The sequence below is a fragment of the Adiantum capillus-veneris genome, chromosome 24, assembly GCF_014529385.1.
Source record: "Adiantum capillus-veneris isolate H3 chromosome 24, ASM1452938v2, whole genome shotgun sequence".
In the NCBI taxonomy this organism is placed as follows: Eukaryota; Viridiplantae; Streptophyta; class Polypodiopsida; order Polypodiales; family Pteridaceae; genus Adiantum; species Adiantum capillus-veneris.
In genome coordinates, this window is record NC_140954.1 from 110,557,163 (window position 1) to 110,574,346 (window position 17,184).

The 17,184-nt window shown below is 41.3% G+C and overlaps 1 protein-coding gene across 7 annotated transcripts; it reads right to left on the reverse strand.

The window, feature by feature from the left end:
• Positions 1 to 9,055: 9,055 nt before the first annotated feature.
• LOC147426949 (phosphatidylinositol/phosphatidylcholine transfer protein SFH12-like) lies at positions 9,056 to 14,501 on the reverse strand. Of its 7 annotated transcripts, none has more exons than XM_086499355.1 (14): positions 14,254 to 14,501; positions 12,592 to 12,879; positions 12,395 to 12,494; positions 12,042 to 12,308; positions 11,880 to 11,957; positions 11,708 to 11,809; positions 11,580 to 11,629; positions 11,385 to 11,484; positions 11,116 to 11,196; positions 10,898 to 11,011; positions 10,518 to 10,656; positions 9,924 to 10,333; positions 9,702 to 9,776; positions 9,056 to 9,596 (listed from the first exon to the last, which is right to left on the reverse strand). In XM_086499355.1, the coding sequence occupies exons 2-14, from the start codon at positions 12,870 to 12,872 to the stop codon at positions 9,576 to 9,578; spliced, it is 1,818 nt and encodes a 605-aa protein (XP_086355481.1). In that variant the 5' UTR covers positions 12,873 to 12,879; positions 14,254 to 14,501; the 3' UTR covers positions 9,056 to 9,575. The 7 variants fall into 7 exon arrangements, with proteins under 7 accessions (XP_086355481.1, XP_086355483.1, XP_086355482.1 ...); XM_086499357.1 differs by lacking the exon at positions 14,254 to 14,501 and adding an exon at positions 13,706 to 13,823; XM_086499356.1 differs by lacking the exon at positions 14,254 to 14,501 and adding an exon at positions 13,345 to 13,547.
• Positions 14,502 to 17,184: the final 2,683 nt, after the last annotated feature.

The following is a 17,184-nucleotide window of genomic DNA, read 5'->3' on the forward strand; positions in this document are numbered from 1 at the left end:
CTGATTCAAGAAAAACCAAAATTGATCTGCTTCTTCATCAAACTGATCTACTTCTTCATCAAACTGATTTGATTCAAGGCTTAAAAATAACATATTGAACTCTCCTTTACACATAAAAAACACCACCAAGATGGCTTCCTCACATCCCTTATCAAAAACATAAAGAAATCCACTTTGTAGCTGCAAAACTGTCCAATCAGTGATATCTCCCTGAAACTCAAAACTTTTGACTTCTGCTCCTTGAAAAACTTCCCTTATTTTATCAAGCATGAAGATATAAAACCAATGAGATATAAGAATATCAACATCATCTCCTTCATCAACAACATCACATAGAAATGTAGAACCATCTTTAGGAAAATCCACTTCACCATCATTAGGAACTTCCAAAATACTTACATAATCATCAGTCAAAACCATCTCCTCAGCATCAACAAAACCATTGACATCAAAAATTTGGTATAAATCATCAAGAACATCATCAAGAAAGTGAACTTCCTTGAAAACAAATGAACTTCCAATATCCTTGACTGAATTTGTAAAAGAACCAACATCATACAGATCATTGATAACAACATCATCATTCAAGAAACCTTCTGTAACATCAAGATTTGAAGAAAACTCCACATTCTTGATTTGAGTAAGTTGAAGCTTCAAGTCCTCAATTTGATTATCCTTGTTCAAAACAACTTGCTTAAGAGCATCATGAACTTCATAACAGTAAGAAATATGCAAGTCAACTTCAGTTTGAACCTGCGAAATCTCCGCCATCAATGATGTCTTCTCTTCTTGAAGTTGATTGATTTTGGAAAGCGCTTCATTTGCCGCAACCATACTTGAATGCCTCTCATTCTCTAGCTCGAATGAGAGATTATTGATCATCTTCACTTGAGAAAGAAAAAGACTTTGAAATTCAGCAAGTTCAGGTACATAACTTCTTTGCAAATCAAGAATCTGCGGATCAGGGACCTGAATTTTGAAACTCTGCAAATCAAGAACCTTCGGTATCAAAACTAGTAATTCAGGGATTTGAAATCGAAGATCCTTGTCTTCACAACCTAAATAATTCATATCCGCTTTCGGAAATTGGCTTTCAGTATTCAAAACTCCAAAAAACTCTTCTCCATCAACACAAACACCTTCCAAATTGTCAGCTGTTGAATACTCCTCATCAAGATTCATCAAAAACTGATTCATCACATCATCCTCATCAGTAGCACACATTATGTCTTTATGTATCTTCGGATCTTCCACTGCATTACACTGAAATCTGATGTCTCCCTGAATTTCAACATCTTCAAGATTGATGTCAAATGTTGGTATATGGGTTTGTATGGGATATTGGTGGCTTCTCTCGCTCACTCCCAATTGTATTCCCTTCTTCTCAATCAGTAATTCTTGTTTTGGGCAATTGTCCTTCTCTTCCTGCAAAGAGGTGAGTCTCTTCGATGTGAGGTTTGGGGATAGCTGGCAATCCTCTTGGCTCCTTTGGCTCATGAGTTTCTCCTGGCTTCCTCCTTCTTCCTTCATCATCTTTTGGACTATATCTCCCTTGCATTGAACAAACTCTCCTTCTTGAATCAACTTCTTCTCTTCAATAATCTGAGTATCTACAACTTTGATCCCATATTCAAGAACATCAAAATCAGGTTGAAAAACTTCAGGTGCTGAAAATTCAAATTCAGGCTTTGAAACTTCAGTTTTTGAAACAACAGGTGCCTGAAAAACTGTTGGTACTTCAACATTGTGCAAACCCTTGAGTCTATCTAGAGTGTGGTTTTGGGATACTAAGTGCTCCTTTTGGCTTCTTTGGCTCTTAGGATGCTCCTTTTCTTCTGCCCTTTCTAACATCACCTTCTTGACTTCTTCAGGTTGGCTTTGTGCTTGAGCTTCTTTCATTGATTTGAGACTTGCAACAAGTGCATTTGGAGAAGTTAAACATGATTGTACCTGATTGTTCCCAACCAAGGGGAACATTGGTGTTGTAACTCCCTAGTCATCATCACTTTCGTCTTCCTCCTGAAACCGATCTTCATACTTCTCTGTCAAGCCTTCAATTGCTTCTTGTAACACGTGTATCCTACGCATACTAGAGCACGACTTTCTTCTTTTTCCTTCACGACCTTCATGCCAGTCTTCTGCCTTGTCAAGACGATTAGAAAAATCATCCAAATCCTCTTGTGCATCACATAGTTCCTCATGATCTGATGCATCTCGAAAAGATCTGACAATTCGATACAACTTCTTGCACAGTTTATGCATACAGTATTTGACACGTACATCTTCCTTTTGACATGGTTTGCACACATAAGGACATTGCTTTGCACAGTGCCCATCTTTTTGACAAATAGCACACTTTTTCTTCTTCTTCTTTGCCATTAATCACCCATCAAACGAATAGAGAGCATTTGTACCTCTTTAAACCCTGAAACTGCTTAAACTGCATTGCAAACTGAAATACCTGAAACTGTAGTCTGTAAACTGAAAAATTGAAACTGCATTCTGCAACAAACTGCACATAATTTGCACAGAAACTGTACAGAGACTTCAAAACTGTTTGGGCTAACAATACATTGACCAATGGTCCCAAAAGTGGGTCTGATGTGGGATGAGTTGTTTATTGGCCTTCTTGGTTTGCAGGTAGGGTTTCTTGCAGCCTGTTTTCAGGTTTATGCAGTTCAGTCCCCTCCCCAACAATTTCTGCCCCTGCAGCAAGTTCCCCTACTGGTTCTTCTTGGTCATCATTACGCGACTCTTCTCCTTGTCTTCCTCTTGTAGAGAACTCCCTTCTTAATATAAGCCTTGTTCCATATGAATGTTGTGGTACATAGGACCCTTGCCCTGATTCACTCATGCATTGCTGCTTCTCCCTTGTCTAGAATACTGTACTAGCATTCTTTGATTATGCACATTGTAGTTTGAAGGTAAATTACAGGCTCCAAAGGGTAACAGTTTTGTAACTACCTTTTCGAGAATGAGAATTCTGACTTCGCTGGGCAGTTGTGGGTAGAATTCTTTCAAGAATTCTGTTGCATACTCCTCAGACTCTTCCCCCGGTGTTTTCCAGTTCGCAAAATCCCGCAGATGGTCACTATCAGGGAACAGGTCGCCGCTGTGATTCATTCCTTAGCACCCATATGGTTTTAGGCAAAATTCGAACCAATTGCAGGATCGCCAAATGTTAGGCACACATTGCCATAACAAACAACCAATGCAGTTAACATACAGTACATATCAAACAGGAAGCAGGAAACTGCATACTTCAAACACCATACTGCAAAGAAGACAGGTATGTAACATCATAGATAGAGGGAAAATAGTGTGCCATTCATCATCATTATTCAGTAATACAGCAGAAAACACAGAACTAATACAGGAGAGAGCCAACTGCATCAACAGGCATAGACATAACTGCTTCTCGTCCTGAGAATTCACGAGCCACACAACTAACTTCCCCAAAATATAAAATACCCATGTTCACTTATCCCTAAGGTTCAAAGATAAAGGTTTTAGTTACAGTTCAAAAACTAATAGCCTGACTGCCTTGAAAGCCCTGATAAATCAGGCACTGACAATGATAAAGATATGTGCATCCATATGCACTGCTTTAGCATTCACTCCGCTAAGCCCTCCTCCCTGGATATCAAAGGGAGTTTTGACTATATCCTTAATAGGTTTTTGAATGAAGAAGTTTCAAGAGTTTTCCTACTAGGCAAATAGTTCTTTCCTACGATCAAACAATCTATTTTCAAACAACCCTTTCCTATAAAAGAAAATTATGAAAACATATGTTGCAGTTTGCAAGGGGTTTAGTTCCATTTGAGATTGTTTTCTCTTTTCCTTTTCCTACTCTAACATCTATGCAATGCATGCAATACTTAATTAGATTATTCTAGCCTTGTCTTTTGCAAAAGCAGTGCCTAGCAAGTTTGATGACACATCCTCTGTTGCAATTTTTTCCCCTTATCAGCTTCTCGACTAGTGCCATCCTCATCATTGTGAGTATCACTAACACATGTCCTTTTTGGGGTCATCTCACCACTACTTAGTTAATTTAAACTTATGTAAGAACTAATTTGATAGAAACCAACTTGATCATAAAGTCGTGGCAGTGATAATTACACCAATTTACACTCCCTGTCCAATAGTTCAAATTTATGATAGGCAAACATGTGATTATGTAAAGCCTAAAAGGCATTCATATCCAAACCATCCATTGGTGCAACTTACACTAATAACATGTTTAGCTTCCATAAATTTCTTGCAAGCACTTCCATTACTTTAGTTGAACTTGAAATTTGAACGAGATAAGCTTAGTTTGCAAGCATCTAGATTACATTGACGACAAATTGAATATATGGGTGTACACAAGTAGTTATGAAATTAAGCAACTAGTTCATCGTTACTTTCATGGAGTATATCGTAGAGGTATTCTCATAGTGTAGGTGTAATATTTGTTGATTACAGCTGAGTATAAGTAAATAAGACTAGGATAGTATAGTAACATTTGGAAAGGATTCCAAATGAAGAAGAGACGAGAGTGATGGTAGCATGATTAAGCATGAAAAAAAACGATAGCTTCCGTTACCAATTGTGCTTTGGAGTTATTGATCTCTCAAAGCTTCAGAGATGTAATCACCAAGATTACTAAAAATAGCAACAGAGTCTTCTTCTCCAAGGAGTGTGTCCAAAATGAGTGAGAGAAGGGTCCTTTTTATAGATTCCGGCAAGATGGGATTGTGCTTAACCTTCCCCCTTGCTTCCAAAGCTAGCCCCTAGCTTCCTAGGGCACCCCCTCTTGCTATTCTCACATGTAGAGGTGTCAAGTGCACCAATGCTTGCCAAGAAAGGTCAAAAGTGCCCATTCCTTGAGCCTTCCAAGCCAACTTTGGGTGCTACACCTCTTGTAACCCCATGCTTAGAGCCATTCTTTTCAAAACAGATGAGTCCATGGCGTGTCTTTTCCACATGTTGCCACATGATTCTTGCCACTTAGGCATTGAGTAGAAAAGAGTTGGTACACACAAGCATACGATGAACCCCATAAACCTAGCACATGAATTGGACATACAGATAACATTTTGGAATGGTGATCTACATGAGGAACTATTTGTATTGTAGCTTCATGGCTTTGTTCAAAAAGAGCAAAAAAAACAAGTTTTTTAAGATTAAAAGGAATTTGTATGGTCTAAAGAAAGCTCCACTTACTTAGTATGAAAAGATTCATGCTTGCTTGGCTACAGATGGTTTAAAAATAGTCCAATTGAGAGCACTTTTTATGACAAGTGTGCAAATGATGTATTTTTTATCATTGTGCTCTAAGTTAATGAAATGTTTCTCACTGGACCAAATGGGAGACACGTTGCCAATTTTCAAGCTAATTTGAATTCCTATCTTGAGATGTCATATTTGGGAATTTTGCATCATTTATTGGGCATACAGTTCAAGCAGGTCGATGGAGGTATTGCTTTGCGTCAAACAAAGTACATTGAGACATTATTCCACAGCTTTAGCCTTGAAGATTACAAGTCTATTGCTACTCCTATGGAGTCCGATTTGAAGCTTAGTCTTCATGATGCTAGAGACCACTTTGATGCCACTCTCTATCAGCAAGTTGTTGGTTGCGTGATTTATGAATGCATTACAAGGCTAGATTTTCAATATGTAGTCTTGCACATGAGCAACTTTATGCATAGCATATGGTCTATGCATTGGAAGGAAATTAAGGGGATCTTTCACTTCTTGAGTGGTAATATACATCTTGAATAGTTATATTCCAAGGGTTGATCACTCGGTTGCTTTCCTAGCCGTATTCCAACAAAAAAAGTTTCAACGAGAGCATGTGATGGAAGATGAGATTCGCATAGTTCAGTGTGAATTACATCCTATGAAGGACTCTGTATTCAATAAATGGTGAAAGGGTTAAACTATGTAAAAGCACTTTTGATAGCTAATTGAATAGAAACTCTACGTTGTCCAAGGACATATTAGCAAGGATGAAACATTGGATTTGTTTCTCAATTGATAAGGAGACAAAGTTTTTAAGTAGGTAGATATCTTGTAGGCTTTAGCTAGATTACTTTTTTTTGAAAGCTCCTCTTCAGAGGAAAATCCAATATATAGAAGGAAAAGTGAACTTGGGAGTACTACTGAAGACATGACAAAAGGTACATGGTATCTAGGAAGGGTGTGGTTAATGGAATCAAAAGAAATTTGGGATCTAGTATAAACGAGGTAAGATCTTCTTGATTTGTCCTTCTAATGTGCAACTCTATCTAGCATGGTATCAGAAAGCAAAGGGAACAAGGAGTTACGCATATGATTGTGTAGACAATTAATGTATACCCTTGAGATTGGTGATTTTCATCCCAAAACTTTCAAATAATTTGAAGAAAAAGAAATATAAGATTGATGTTGATGAGTACAAGATCTTCAATGGCTGTATAAAAGGTATTTTTCTTTTAAAAAAAGTAACTTTTCCAATATGTATAAATTGTCTAGTGACTAGGTATAACAAAGACCAATGGAATAAATGTATTTCATTTTATCTTTTTCAAAATAAAAATTGTAGCAAGAGGTTTGATTTGAATTATGGTTTCATTTAGGTTAACAGAAGCTTTGGGGATCCATAGCATACTTTTAATATTCTAGTGATATTGTCATTGGCAGTTATGTTAATATTAGAATCAATGTATGGAAAATTCTAACTATAGGCATTATCTTGCAACTTTGCAATGTGTAGTAAAAGATGTAGGTTTGCATACATGTTGAGAATCATTTTCTCATATTTTGAGAAATTCAAGTGCTTTGAATTTTGAAAGTTTGAAGTATAATAATGTATTAACAAGTATAGTCCGTTCTAGTTTCATAGTTTTACAAAAAAAAAAAAAAAACAAGTGACATATAATGATGTATTAACAATGTATAGTCTGTTCTAGATTCATGGTTTCACAAAAAAGAAAACAAGTGACAAATATACATTGTGATCTTATTATGAAATCATTTATTTATATGTAAATCTGAGGTATTTGTACTATTTTTGAAGCCTTCAATTCTCTACGGGAATCTTAATGAATAGGAAACATGGTGATATGAAAAGCTTTAAAATTGAAGCTTACATACAAGGGAAACCTGTGAAAGTTTTAATGATGATACAATATCTACAAATGTTGTTAGAGATTTAACTAGCCTATATATTAGAGAGGGGTGTCAAGTTGACTATACAAACTCCATAAAACGTGGGGTAAAGAAGAGCTTTAATGTTTTTAGGTAGGGGGTGCATTAGTGTTATAGAGTTAGTAGATAGGGGGTTTTTCCTATATAGTTGCATGCAAATGACATTCCCTATGTGGTTGCGTAAGGGTTTTTCGTGTGTGGTTGAATGCATATGACAGTTGTGGTTGCATAGGGGGGTTTTCCTGTGTGGTTGCATGCAAATGACATTTCCCCACAAGTATAAGTGAAACCCTTGAGGATCCTTAAAGCATCACAACATTAACATCATGCCTTGTCTACATGGCAATGTTATATATATATATATATGCTATCAAGATTGTTAGGCTCTTCATTTAGCATTGTGTTTTTTGGGGTGAAAAGTTTCTTAGTTTATAGAGGATGTTTGTGTTTTTGGGATGAAAGAAGTCTCAACTTATAGAGTAGGGAGAGAGTATCAGCATATGCATCTCTACAATACTATCATAACCAACATCTACTTGAAAGTCAAAAGGCTAAAAAATCAGAGTCAGTGGCAGGCAATGTTAGGTTGATCTCACCAAGTCCTTTGGTGCCAATCAGGCTCCCTACCACAAGTGTAATGCCAAACTTCTTGCAAACATGTGTGTGTGTGTGTGTGGGGAAGGATAAGAGAGGCGTGTGTAGAAGGAAGTGGTAGAGGATTGCACACCCGTGCTTTGTTTTGCCGACTTCTCTTTTTCAGCTTCCAATATGGTCTCTTGTTCTCTTCCCATAGTACTTTCAGTGTGCATAAGATGCCACAAAGTCTAGATACACTTAGTTCATCAGGGCTCTAACCACTAGGCCCAAAAGGGCAATGCCACATCAGCGAACACCCGGACAAGAGATTGAGCATGATGAATCACCACCCAGCCGTTCTTTACATAGGCTACCCTGCCCTTTCCATACACCTCACCTTTACTCAGAGACCCTTGTACCAGAGACCCTTGTACCAAAGTGGGTGGACGACATTGTCACATTGATGCAAATGAAGTGTCAGTAAGATTGTTGCACGTCGATCAAGAGGGTTTTGAATTTCTCGCCACTACAAGCCATTTCTTAACCCTTAAATAACAGCATACTGTAGTGATGACAAACAAGGCCACACATGTTTTGGATGATGCCTACTACTTTGGTGTTGCAAATACCACAAGCAGCTAAAGTTTATGAGTACCTTTTCCATAGTGTTGCATTGCACAGTCTAGGGTTCAAGGTAATGACACCATTGAATACAACTTGCCATGCACACAGAATTGGTTGAAAGTAAAGATAGGACAATGTCTGCAGAAACTCGAAAGTGATAGCATGAACAGTGATTAGTTAGAAACCTAAAAAGGCAACACTTGCAGAGAGTACGCATGTAAACTTCAGACAGAAACTAGCTGAAATATCAACAGCCTCACCCGACGAGCCAAGTCATTCAAGTTGGCTATCAGGCGCATGGCTTGCAGCAAAGCAAGGGAAAGAACAACTTCTGGTTCTCCCTCATGAATGCAAGCAAACTCTCCACCATATCCTTTGCATTCTAATCCATTAGTCAATAGAGTTGAAAGAGCAACAGGAGTTAACCCTACCGAAAAACAAAGGATCTGTTAAACTTCCATGGAGAGAGCACAAAACGAACACTTCACTGTTGTCATGAGCAATGTACACGGGTAAGTATTGTTAAGACTGATAATAGGAACTTGATGTCTGAAGTGACCACTTGCTTGTGCACTAAAGCACTATGATGCAAAAATAAATTTGTGAGATTCAAAATGTGTAGTAAAAGAATGGATTTTTGCAAATGGTTATGAACTTTGCAACCAGTGCACATTAGACATCCCAATCTGCAATCTGTCAAGCCTGCCATAACTCGAACAAGACATACACAGGCGCCTGCGCATGATCTTTACATTACCACAAATTGTTAAAGTGTCTTAGATCATCTTTCATTGCCCATGTCATCAATCTGACACTTGAAAATTTGAACCAAGCCTTTTAATTTTTTAAACTCGTCGCTGAGTGATATCATCCACAAGGGGTAAAAGAATGGGAGAAGAATTCATTCGGGAGTACAAAGCGAAGCTTCTGCCTTAAATTTATGCTCTTTGTTAATGAATAAGAAATTTCTTGTCTGGGCTGTGCAACCTACCATCGAGCTCTTCGGCAATGATCCATGCCCAACGCATAATCAACCGATGCGCTTGTCAACATTGCGAGATGCCACTGTGGATGATTACTGCCATTACATACGCATATAGCTGCCCTGATTTTCTTCAGATCATGTACATGCACACCCAAGTTAAAGCCCAGTCTCAACCACTTTATTGCACTCTATTTAGCGGTATCCATAGTCTGTATTACCAGCAACTTGGTTTCCTCTACAAGCACAACATTAAGGAGGTATTATTACACAGGACATGTATAAAAATTCATTAAAATGCAAACAAATTTAACGATAAATTACGCACAGGAACAAATTCTACCTTCCATTTCAGTTCCTTAAAATGGTCAAGAGAGTTGAACAACTGTGACTGCTGTTCAAGTACTGCTCGGAGGGCCTACAAACAAATGCAATCAATTTCACACCCAATTATGTACGGGAGACGCCAATGAGATGAAAGCACTGCCAAAAGTACATAATAGGCAAGAGAGTATAGCGAACATCTTCAGGCTCAACGGATGTCAAAGTCCATCAATTTACATACCTTTTGCGTTTCAGCCAACTCCGACTCCAAGAACCTAACGCGCTGTAGCGAAGCATCAAGGAGGGCATCAGTTGGAGCATTCGTTTCTCGTGTCTTGCTCAACAAGTTGACCTTCTCTTCCAGTCTATCTAGCCTTCTCTGTACTGCTGGCGAAGCATCAAGATACACTGATGGAATAAATGCATACTGCGGTTCGAGAGTTGACAGTCCTGGTGCATCCTTATAATAAACAGGTTTGACAAATGGTTTCTGATCCTTGATTGTTGATTGATTTCTGGAGTAGCTCCATCCTCGTCGAACAATGTGCCAGGTAGCTGTTACAATGCCCACAACCAAGGCTATCACGAGTGCCACAATTGTACGTAAAGCTCTGCCCACCAGCATTACCATGTCGTATGCTTTATTGTTCCCTGCATATACAGTAATAATGTTGTGAGCAATGGCCTCAACAGCATTGTATACACGCCCCCTCGCAACACATATCATGCGATTTTAACCTTAGTTTGACAGATTTAATTACTTTTGAACCTGACTCATTTACAAGTTATGTGCCATTGTACAAGTGTACGCACACGCACACAAATATACACAAACCTTTTCTCAGTTCCAACTTCCGGGCAGCAGACCTGCCTCCCAACCCCACAGTTTTGTTGACAACAGGTAAAGTATCCACTCGAGGCATTCCAAGGCAATCTTTTTTAGGCAATGTAATAGCTGTTGTTGATGGCTTCACCTGTCACACAGAAAAACAACAGCTTCCATTAGGTAACAACTTGGATTGCAGCATGAAGATCACAAAAACTCACTGACCAAAGGCCTAAAAAAGTTTAACAGACTCCATGAGCAAGAATAAATAGGCTTTGATCCATTGTTCACAAAGGGTTCTACAACTACTTAAAGAAACATTAGCAATAGGTGTGCCTGCACACATGGACACGCAGCAGTACATGTAAATAATTTTTTTATGAGTGGACCTCTTCGCGAACAGGTGTCAACTTAGGATGCCGATAGATCATGCTGCCATTTGGTGAAGAACCATCATCCATATCCGAACCAGATTCTGCGGTTGACAGATCTGACTCCCTTTGCTGTTGTTAGAAAAGCACATGGTTAATAAGTAACCACTAAGGGTATTGTCAAAATCATGACATCCATCCCACACCACCCACTTCGCATATAGGCAGTATCTGACCTTCAACTTGACAGGAGAGGAGACCTTGCCATCAGCACTTGAAATTGTAACGATCTTCTTCACATCCCCATCCATCACTGCCTGGATACCACACTCAAAAAAAAACTTCACTTAACTAGGATCCCTGATTAGTTCCAGGGTTGAACAAACGTCGACTTTAGTTATAAAATAAAGAAGAGGCTAACAGGAGTTTGGTGACTCCCGACAGCACTTGCATTGTAAGGAAGTAACTTGATTCTAATCGAGCCTGTAAAGTAGGGACATATTACCTGCATAATCATTGGATCATTCCACGGCCCCTTATCAGAGCAAAGGCATCCTCCTTCCTCAGCACAGGTGCAATCTCCTCCAAGGAACTCGGGCAATTGACTATCAAGTAAACCATACGTCAATAAGACAAAATCGATAACTTCCAATTGATGGACTACGACTATACAACAGTTGTAGACCAAACACAGACTTACCTTGCATCAATTACCTCCAGCAATCTGCTCTGATACTTATTTCCCAAAACCTGCATTTCAATATTTGCTTGTCAGCCCCATTCAAAAATCTGACGTATGCACGAGTGGGAGGATTAGGAGCATCATACACTGATTTTTGATGTGGTCTTGGGATCTAAAAACCCTTTGATTGAATTCCACAACAACCTGAATCCTGGGCCAGCATTTATGATGAACATCTTGTGCAAAGTCTGAAAGGCAAAAACATGAGGTAAACTTTCCTTTGAGAGGGTTTGCCATTACTCGTGGGGTAAAATCTACCTCTGGATAGTTGTCTGCATCAATCTTATGTATACGTAAAACAAGATCTCTTGCGCTCCTGCTTACGTTTTTCAGACCCTGCATCAATTGAGAAATGTCACGCTTTTGAGGTTGAACAACTTGGAAGGTACACTCAGCAAAACAAGCTAGAGAAACGCATACCAGCCCAGCAACATCTAATATTGTTGTTGTGGAATCAATGTGTTTTTTTGCGGCAACTGAGCATGCTGGAAACTTCTTGTTCAAGGACCTCTCAAACTCTAGCACATGGTATTTTAAGTACCTCTCCACGGTGGTGACTTGCATGAGTTTGTTGGGTTCTACCTTTCCGAGGCGTTCGATATAAATAGGCCTTCCTTCCTTGTCAAGACCATGATGGCCTTGTGGATAGTGTTTTCGCACTTCGACAAGCTCTGTATAGTCGAAATCCTGTCGATGTCGAGTAAAAGTTATTCATCCACATCCTTGTGCTAATAGCCTTAGACAAATTCAATTATATTGGGCTTGGAGCCAACCTCCTCGATTGTATCTGCACCAAACTCTTTCCTCCAATGCAGCATATCCACCCACATGTTTTTAGTCTTCTCGATGTCAAACTTGCGAGCTCTTAAAAACCTGGTAGTCACAAAGTGAACACGATTAAACCCCACAATCCGTCTCGATCAGCTATAGTGGAACCAAACGTTGATATATTCACAGAACAAAGCTTGACCTTAACAATGTATGGTAGTCATCATGTCTGGCTGGAAGTAGTTGCTCCGACACAAGAACTTGCCGGAATGCATCAACAGCTATTTGCTCTTGTTCGTCCCGAATATCCTTGATAGCAAAAATGCCACAGTGCTTTCGGCGTCTCCGTTTCAAGGTATTTCTCAGTTTCTTGGAGTTATTCACTGCCATGGCCTTCAGTGCCCGCATTGCAGTCTTACCCCTCCTCTCATCATCTGTGTCACGCTCCCCATCTGATTTTCGCTCTAGTATCTCATGTGCCATGGAATGCCTGCTTTTAAAAAATTGACATTTGAGAGACCATTACAGCCTACATTCAACTCTCTCGTAGAGCACAAAGCTGATCTTCTTGGATGCTCTCAAAAAAAAGGCTTACATAAACAAGACTAACAAAGACAAATCGACATGCCCAGCTGGTCATGCACGCATCAACAGATTTAATCCCTTACAACTGAGCAGAGCGGATAAAGCTAGCAATCTGTTTCTTTAGCATTCAACCTAGAGAGCAACAGATTTAATCCCTTACAACTGAGCAGAGCGGATAAAGCTAGCAATCTGTTTCTCTAGCATTCAACCTAGAGAGCAAAGAGAGGACCTCACAGGTTAGCAGAGTTTCCTGCTACATGCAATGTAGAATGTAATGCTGTGGAAAGTCCAGCAGTTTTAATGGTTCTTCACAATAGGGGCAACGTGCAAATGTGCCTGATAAGATGTCTTTCGTGGACCAAAAATGCACCAGTCAGCTGGAGGAGGAACTCTAAAGAGCAGCAGCAGCAGTTGGCTTGATGATCTTTCAAAACAGTGTACAAGCAAAACACGGAAGCAGAAGGATTTGGAGCAGGAGCACAGCGAGAAGAGAAAGAGCCTGAGAGGTCCTTAACATGCGTTTGTGCTGAAAATGAAATAGAAGCAACTCGAAGTATATAGTAGTGTCATGCAAAAGGGGTTGCCAAAAACAAGATCTGAGAGAGAGAGAGAGAGAGAGAGAGAACAAGCCGCGTGCACACTGCAAGGAGAGAAATTATCTCTCTAGCACGGTTGATGCATCACTCTCTTTCTCTCTCTAAGTAAATGCGTCAATGGATCTATCGCACTACCGTTGAACCACCTATTTTCCGTATGAAGCATCTCTCCTCCAGGCTCTCTCCATGCCGTGTGCGCAGAGATTAATGCCAAGCATGCTTTCACGCTTCACCTCATCAAGGCCAGACTCCAGAGCTCTCTCTCTCTTCCACGCCAGGCTAGACTCCATAGTCCAGACTCCAGAGGTCTCCCTCCCTCCCCCCCCCCCCCCCCCTCTCTCTCTCTCTCTCCCTAGACTGGCCGCCCTTGCATGTACTCGCCGCAATGTGAGTTGCACTGATGGAGAGCAGAAGGCGAGGGCGCCCCCAATCAACGTGCGATCCTCTGAGAGTGTTTGTGTATGTGTGTGTGAGAGAGAGACCCCCGGAGGCTCGCTTCCTCTCCTTCTCAAGGAGGCGCATACAAGCTGTTCCAACGCTATTGCACCGCATCAGCTGACTCGCATTGAAAATGCCTAACGACCCACCTCCCCCCCCCCCCCCCTCTTTCACGTTCACAAACACAGCGGCGGCAGCCCTCTCAGCTTTTTCTCGCTCCTCAGAAAGAACGAAGCAACAAGTACCTGCTCAAGCTGGGTCCACTTCGTCAACAAGAGAATTTAACCTTCAATGAACAACTTCTTAGCCGCACTTCTTCTTCTTCTTCTTGCTTGTGCTTCATGCAGCGCAACCCGGCGGGGGAGGGGGGTGGGGGGCGCTGTGTCTGTGTGTTGTGCGTATGTGTGTGTGAGCGCATGGAAGACAGATTAAAAAAAGACACGCGTAGTGTACACACACGTGACACACACACCTCTGATGTTTGGTTGGGTCGTGTGCCTGCGTGTGCGCGCGCGCGAGAGAGGGGGAGCTCAGCCCCAGAGGAGAGAGTTCACGCCTATCGAAAATTTAAAGCCGACTATGGGGACGTTTTATCAATGCTTAGAGCCGAGTCCCCCTAGTACACGTGTGGGTAATACTCACTTCTTTTTGGCATGGAGAAGGCCATAGGGTTTTAGGTGCAAACTTGTTGCAAACTTCAGGCCGTTTGATGTTGTTGGATTGCTGCCACGTGCCTTTAGGTTTCCTAAAGTTTCATTTGACCCAACCTACAACTTTTTTTCTCGTGCTGCTCCTAGCGGGTCGTGTGCTTTTTTGCCTTGCTCCTACCAGAAGGTGGCGTGTGCAGTGGGTGCCGTCCTTTCGAGAAGATGGCGCACAGCAGGTATGCTCTTTTCGTGCTGCTACTGCCAGAGGACGTGGTGCAGTGGTGCAGGTGTTCGATACGGTAGTGGTGCTTGTTTAATGTCGAAGGCGGGCGCTGTCTGGATGCTTTTCAAGATACTTGAACCGTATGCTTTTAGGGGCGACTGCATTCAATGGTGTCCTTGTGTAGCCTCAGGTGGTGAGCGCTATTCGTCTTCGTTTTCTATGCTTGAGAGCACGTTTTGGAATGCAATGCTTAGAATAGAACTGTCCACGTGCTCATTGTAGCTTGTATAAAAGGCCAAAAAAATGCAGTGTAATATCAAGCCCTTGTCTCAGCTGGTTGTTATTACGTTGTGTCATGCTTTGATAGATGTAGCAACAAGTCTCAAGTTTTTTTTACTGTTGAGCTTTTGAGCTATGTATCTAGTGGAAGATTCTCTCTCTATCCTACTTTTGTAAATATGCCAGCAAGTCGCAATCTTTGCTTTGATGTTTAAGCTTTGAGCTATCACTATTTGGTGGAAGATTCTCTCTTTGCTATCCAATTTCTATGTCTTGATATGTTGCAATTCCAAATTTAAATTGAGTCGAGTCACCATATGCAAACGGATGTTTTCTTCTGCCAAATGCTGTCGAAGAAGTTGTTGTCGCTTGTGAGGAGTTGAAATTTGCTGAGCGTCTGCCGTGGATTACTTTGAGGGTTTGTGTGTTGTGCCTTAAAGTAGCTGGATCTTTTATTAACATGGCATCTGATGGTGGCATTGCTGGTGGTGGTGAGGGGAGTGCAAGCAATGCCTCGCCCAGTGATGGTGAGAGCATGGACTTCTCTGGAGGTTTGTTTCTCTGCCTTGTCGACGGTTTCTTGTATGCTTATGTATGACGATAATTGATTTGCTTGCGCTATGTTGGTCTTGGTTTTGAATGTCGGTTCTGGTTTCTTCTTGCTTGCGAGCGTCGCACTCGAAAACATTTCTTGGGCTGGCGTTCTTTTCCCGCTCCTGGCGGTTGGTTTCTGTTCTGCTTGGAAGTGATGTACTCGAGACGGTTGCGGTGACATCATTTCATTCCCTGCTTTCTTGAGATGGTCCTGTCTACTGTGGGCTAGTGTTGCTCCATTTGCTTCTGTTGCATTAGGAGCACCACTGTTTGAGCTGAATGTTTTCTCCATTGGCGGTTAGGTTTGGCATGTGACGGAGAAAGTCACAGAGGCCCAGCCCCTTTCTATATTCTGTGTCACCTGCCTTGTCAACAGTTCCAACTGGCATGCAACCTCCTGTGTGAGAAAAAGCCTTGCTGGCTGTGCAATGATCAACAACACGTGGCCGCCTTGCTGGGTCAGCTCGCGACGAGCAATACGCAACCTGCCCGAGCTCCTGGAGCTTTCTGTGAGAACTCGACCTGATGCGCCTTGCTGTATTCGCAAAGTAGATCCTGCGCCACAGCCCCAATACAGGCACTATTGAAAACAGGGGACAGCCCCTTGCGAATACAGCCTCTGACCTGCTGCAACTATAAGGCATGCAGCCTCCTGTGTGGACTAATCACTGGAAGCACAGCCACCTGCTGTGCGCTCGATATACAGCCTCGCAGGGTAGGTCTCTGAAGCAAACCGAGTCCCCCCTGTTGGGTCACTTGGCGACCAGCGCAGCACCTTGCTGTGCTTGACTGAACGGCCCGAGCGCATCCGCGGCGCCCTACTCAAAACCTGTGTCTTCTGAGTTCTCTGTGCGAGCAGCCCCCTGCTAGAGATAATACACCAAGGGCTCGTGCTCACGTAGCATCCCTGCTTGGGTTCTCGTTATGCCTTTCCCTAGCAGAGCCTTCCCACAACGAAGGCCTCTTGTCGGCTTGGAGCCTTAGATAACAAAGCCATAGTGCTTGTAATGGGGTGAGTCGGTGTTTTTGAGCTGATTGCTTGTAGTTCCTAATAGTCCAAGGACCAGAGCATCATTGAAGTACTTTGTCTATGCGAGGAAGGAGCGGCTTGATGTAACCAGGGTCGAGAATCTTATAACTGGCTTTCAAACTTTTCAATCCTTGGTGACCTTAAAAACGAATAATTCTAGAGACAAAGGAAGATTGGTCCAGCTGTCTATTAACCTGACTACCAAGCAAGTTTGGCTTTGATGTTTTCTCCCAATGCTAGCTAACTTTAAGAACTGCTACTAACAAAGGTATTCATGGTTGATGGTTCTTGCACACATGCATTGCTATTTTCAATGTCCTTTTGACTCCTTTGATGTATTATCTAAAATGGCTTATGTAACTCATTTTACCTTTGATCAACACATGCTGATTTGCTTTTGTTT

Coding starts and splice junctions, on each gene's coding strand:
- LOC147426949 (XM_086499351.1), bottom strand. Junction 10,334..10,517: donor GAAGTTGGAACTGAGAAAAG/GTTTGTGTATAT, acceptor CTGTATATGCAG/GGAACAATAAAGCATACGAC. Junction 9,777..9,923: donor AGTTGGCTGAAACGCAAAAG/GTATGTAAATTG, acceptor ATTTGTTTGTAG/GCCCTCCGAGCAGTACTTGA.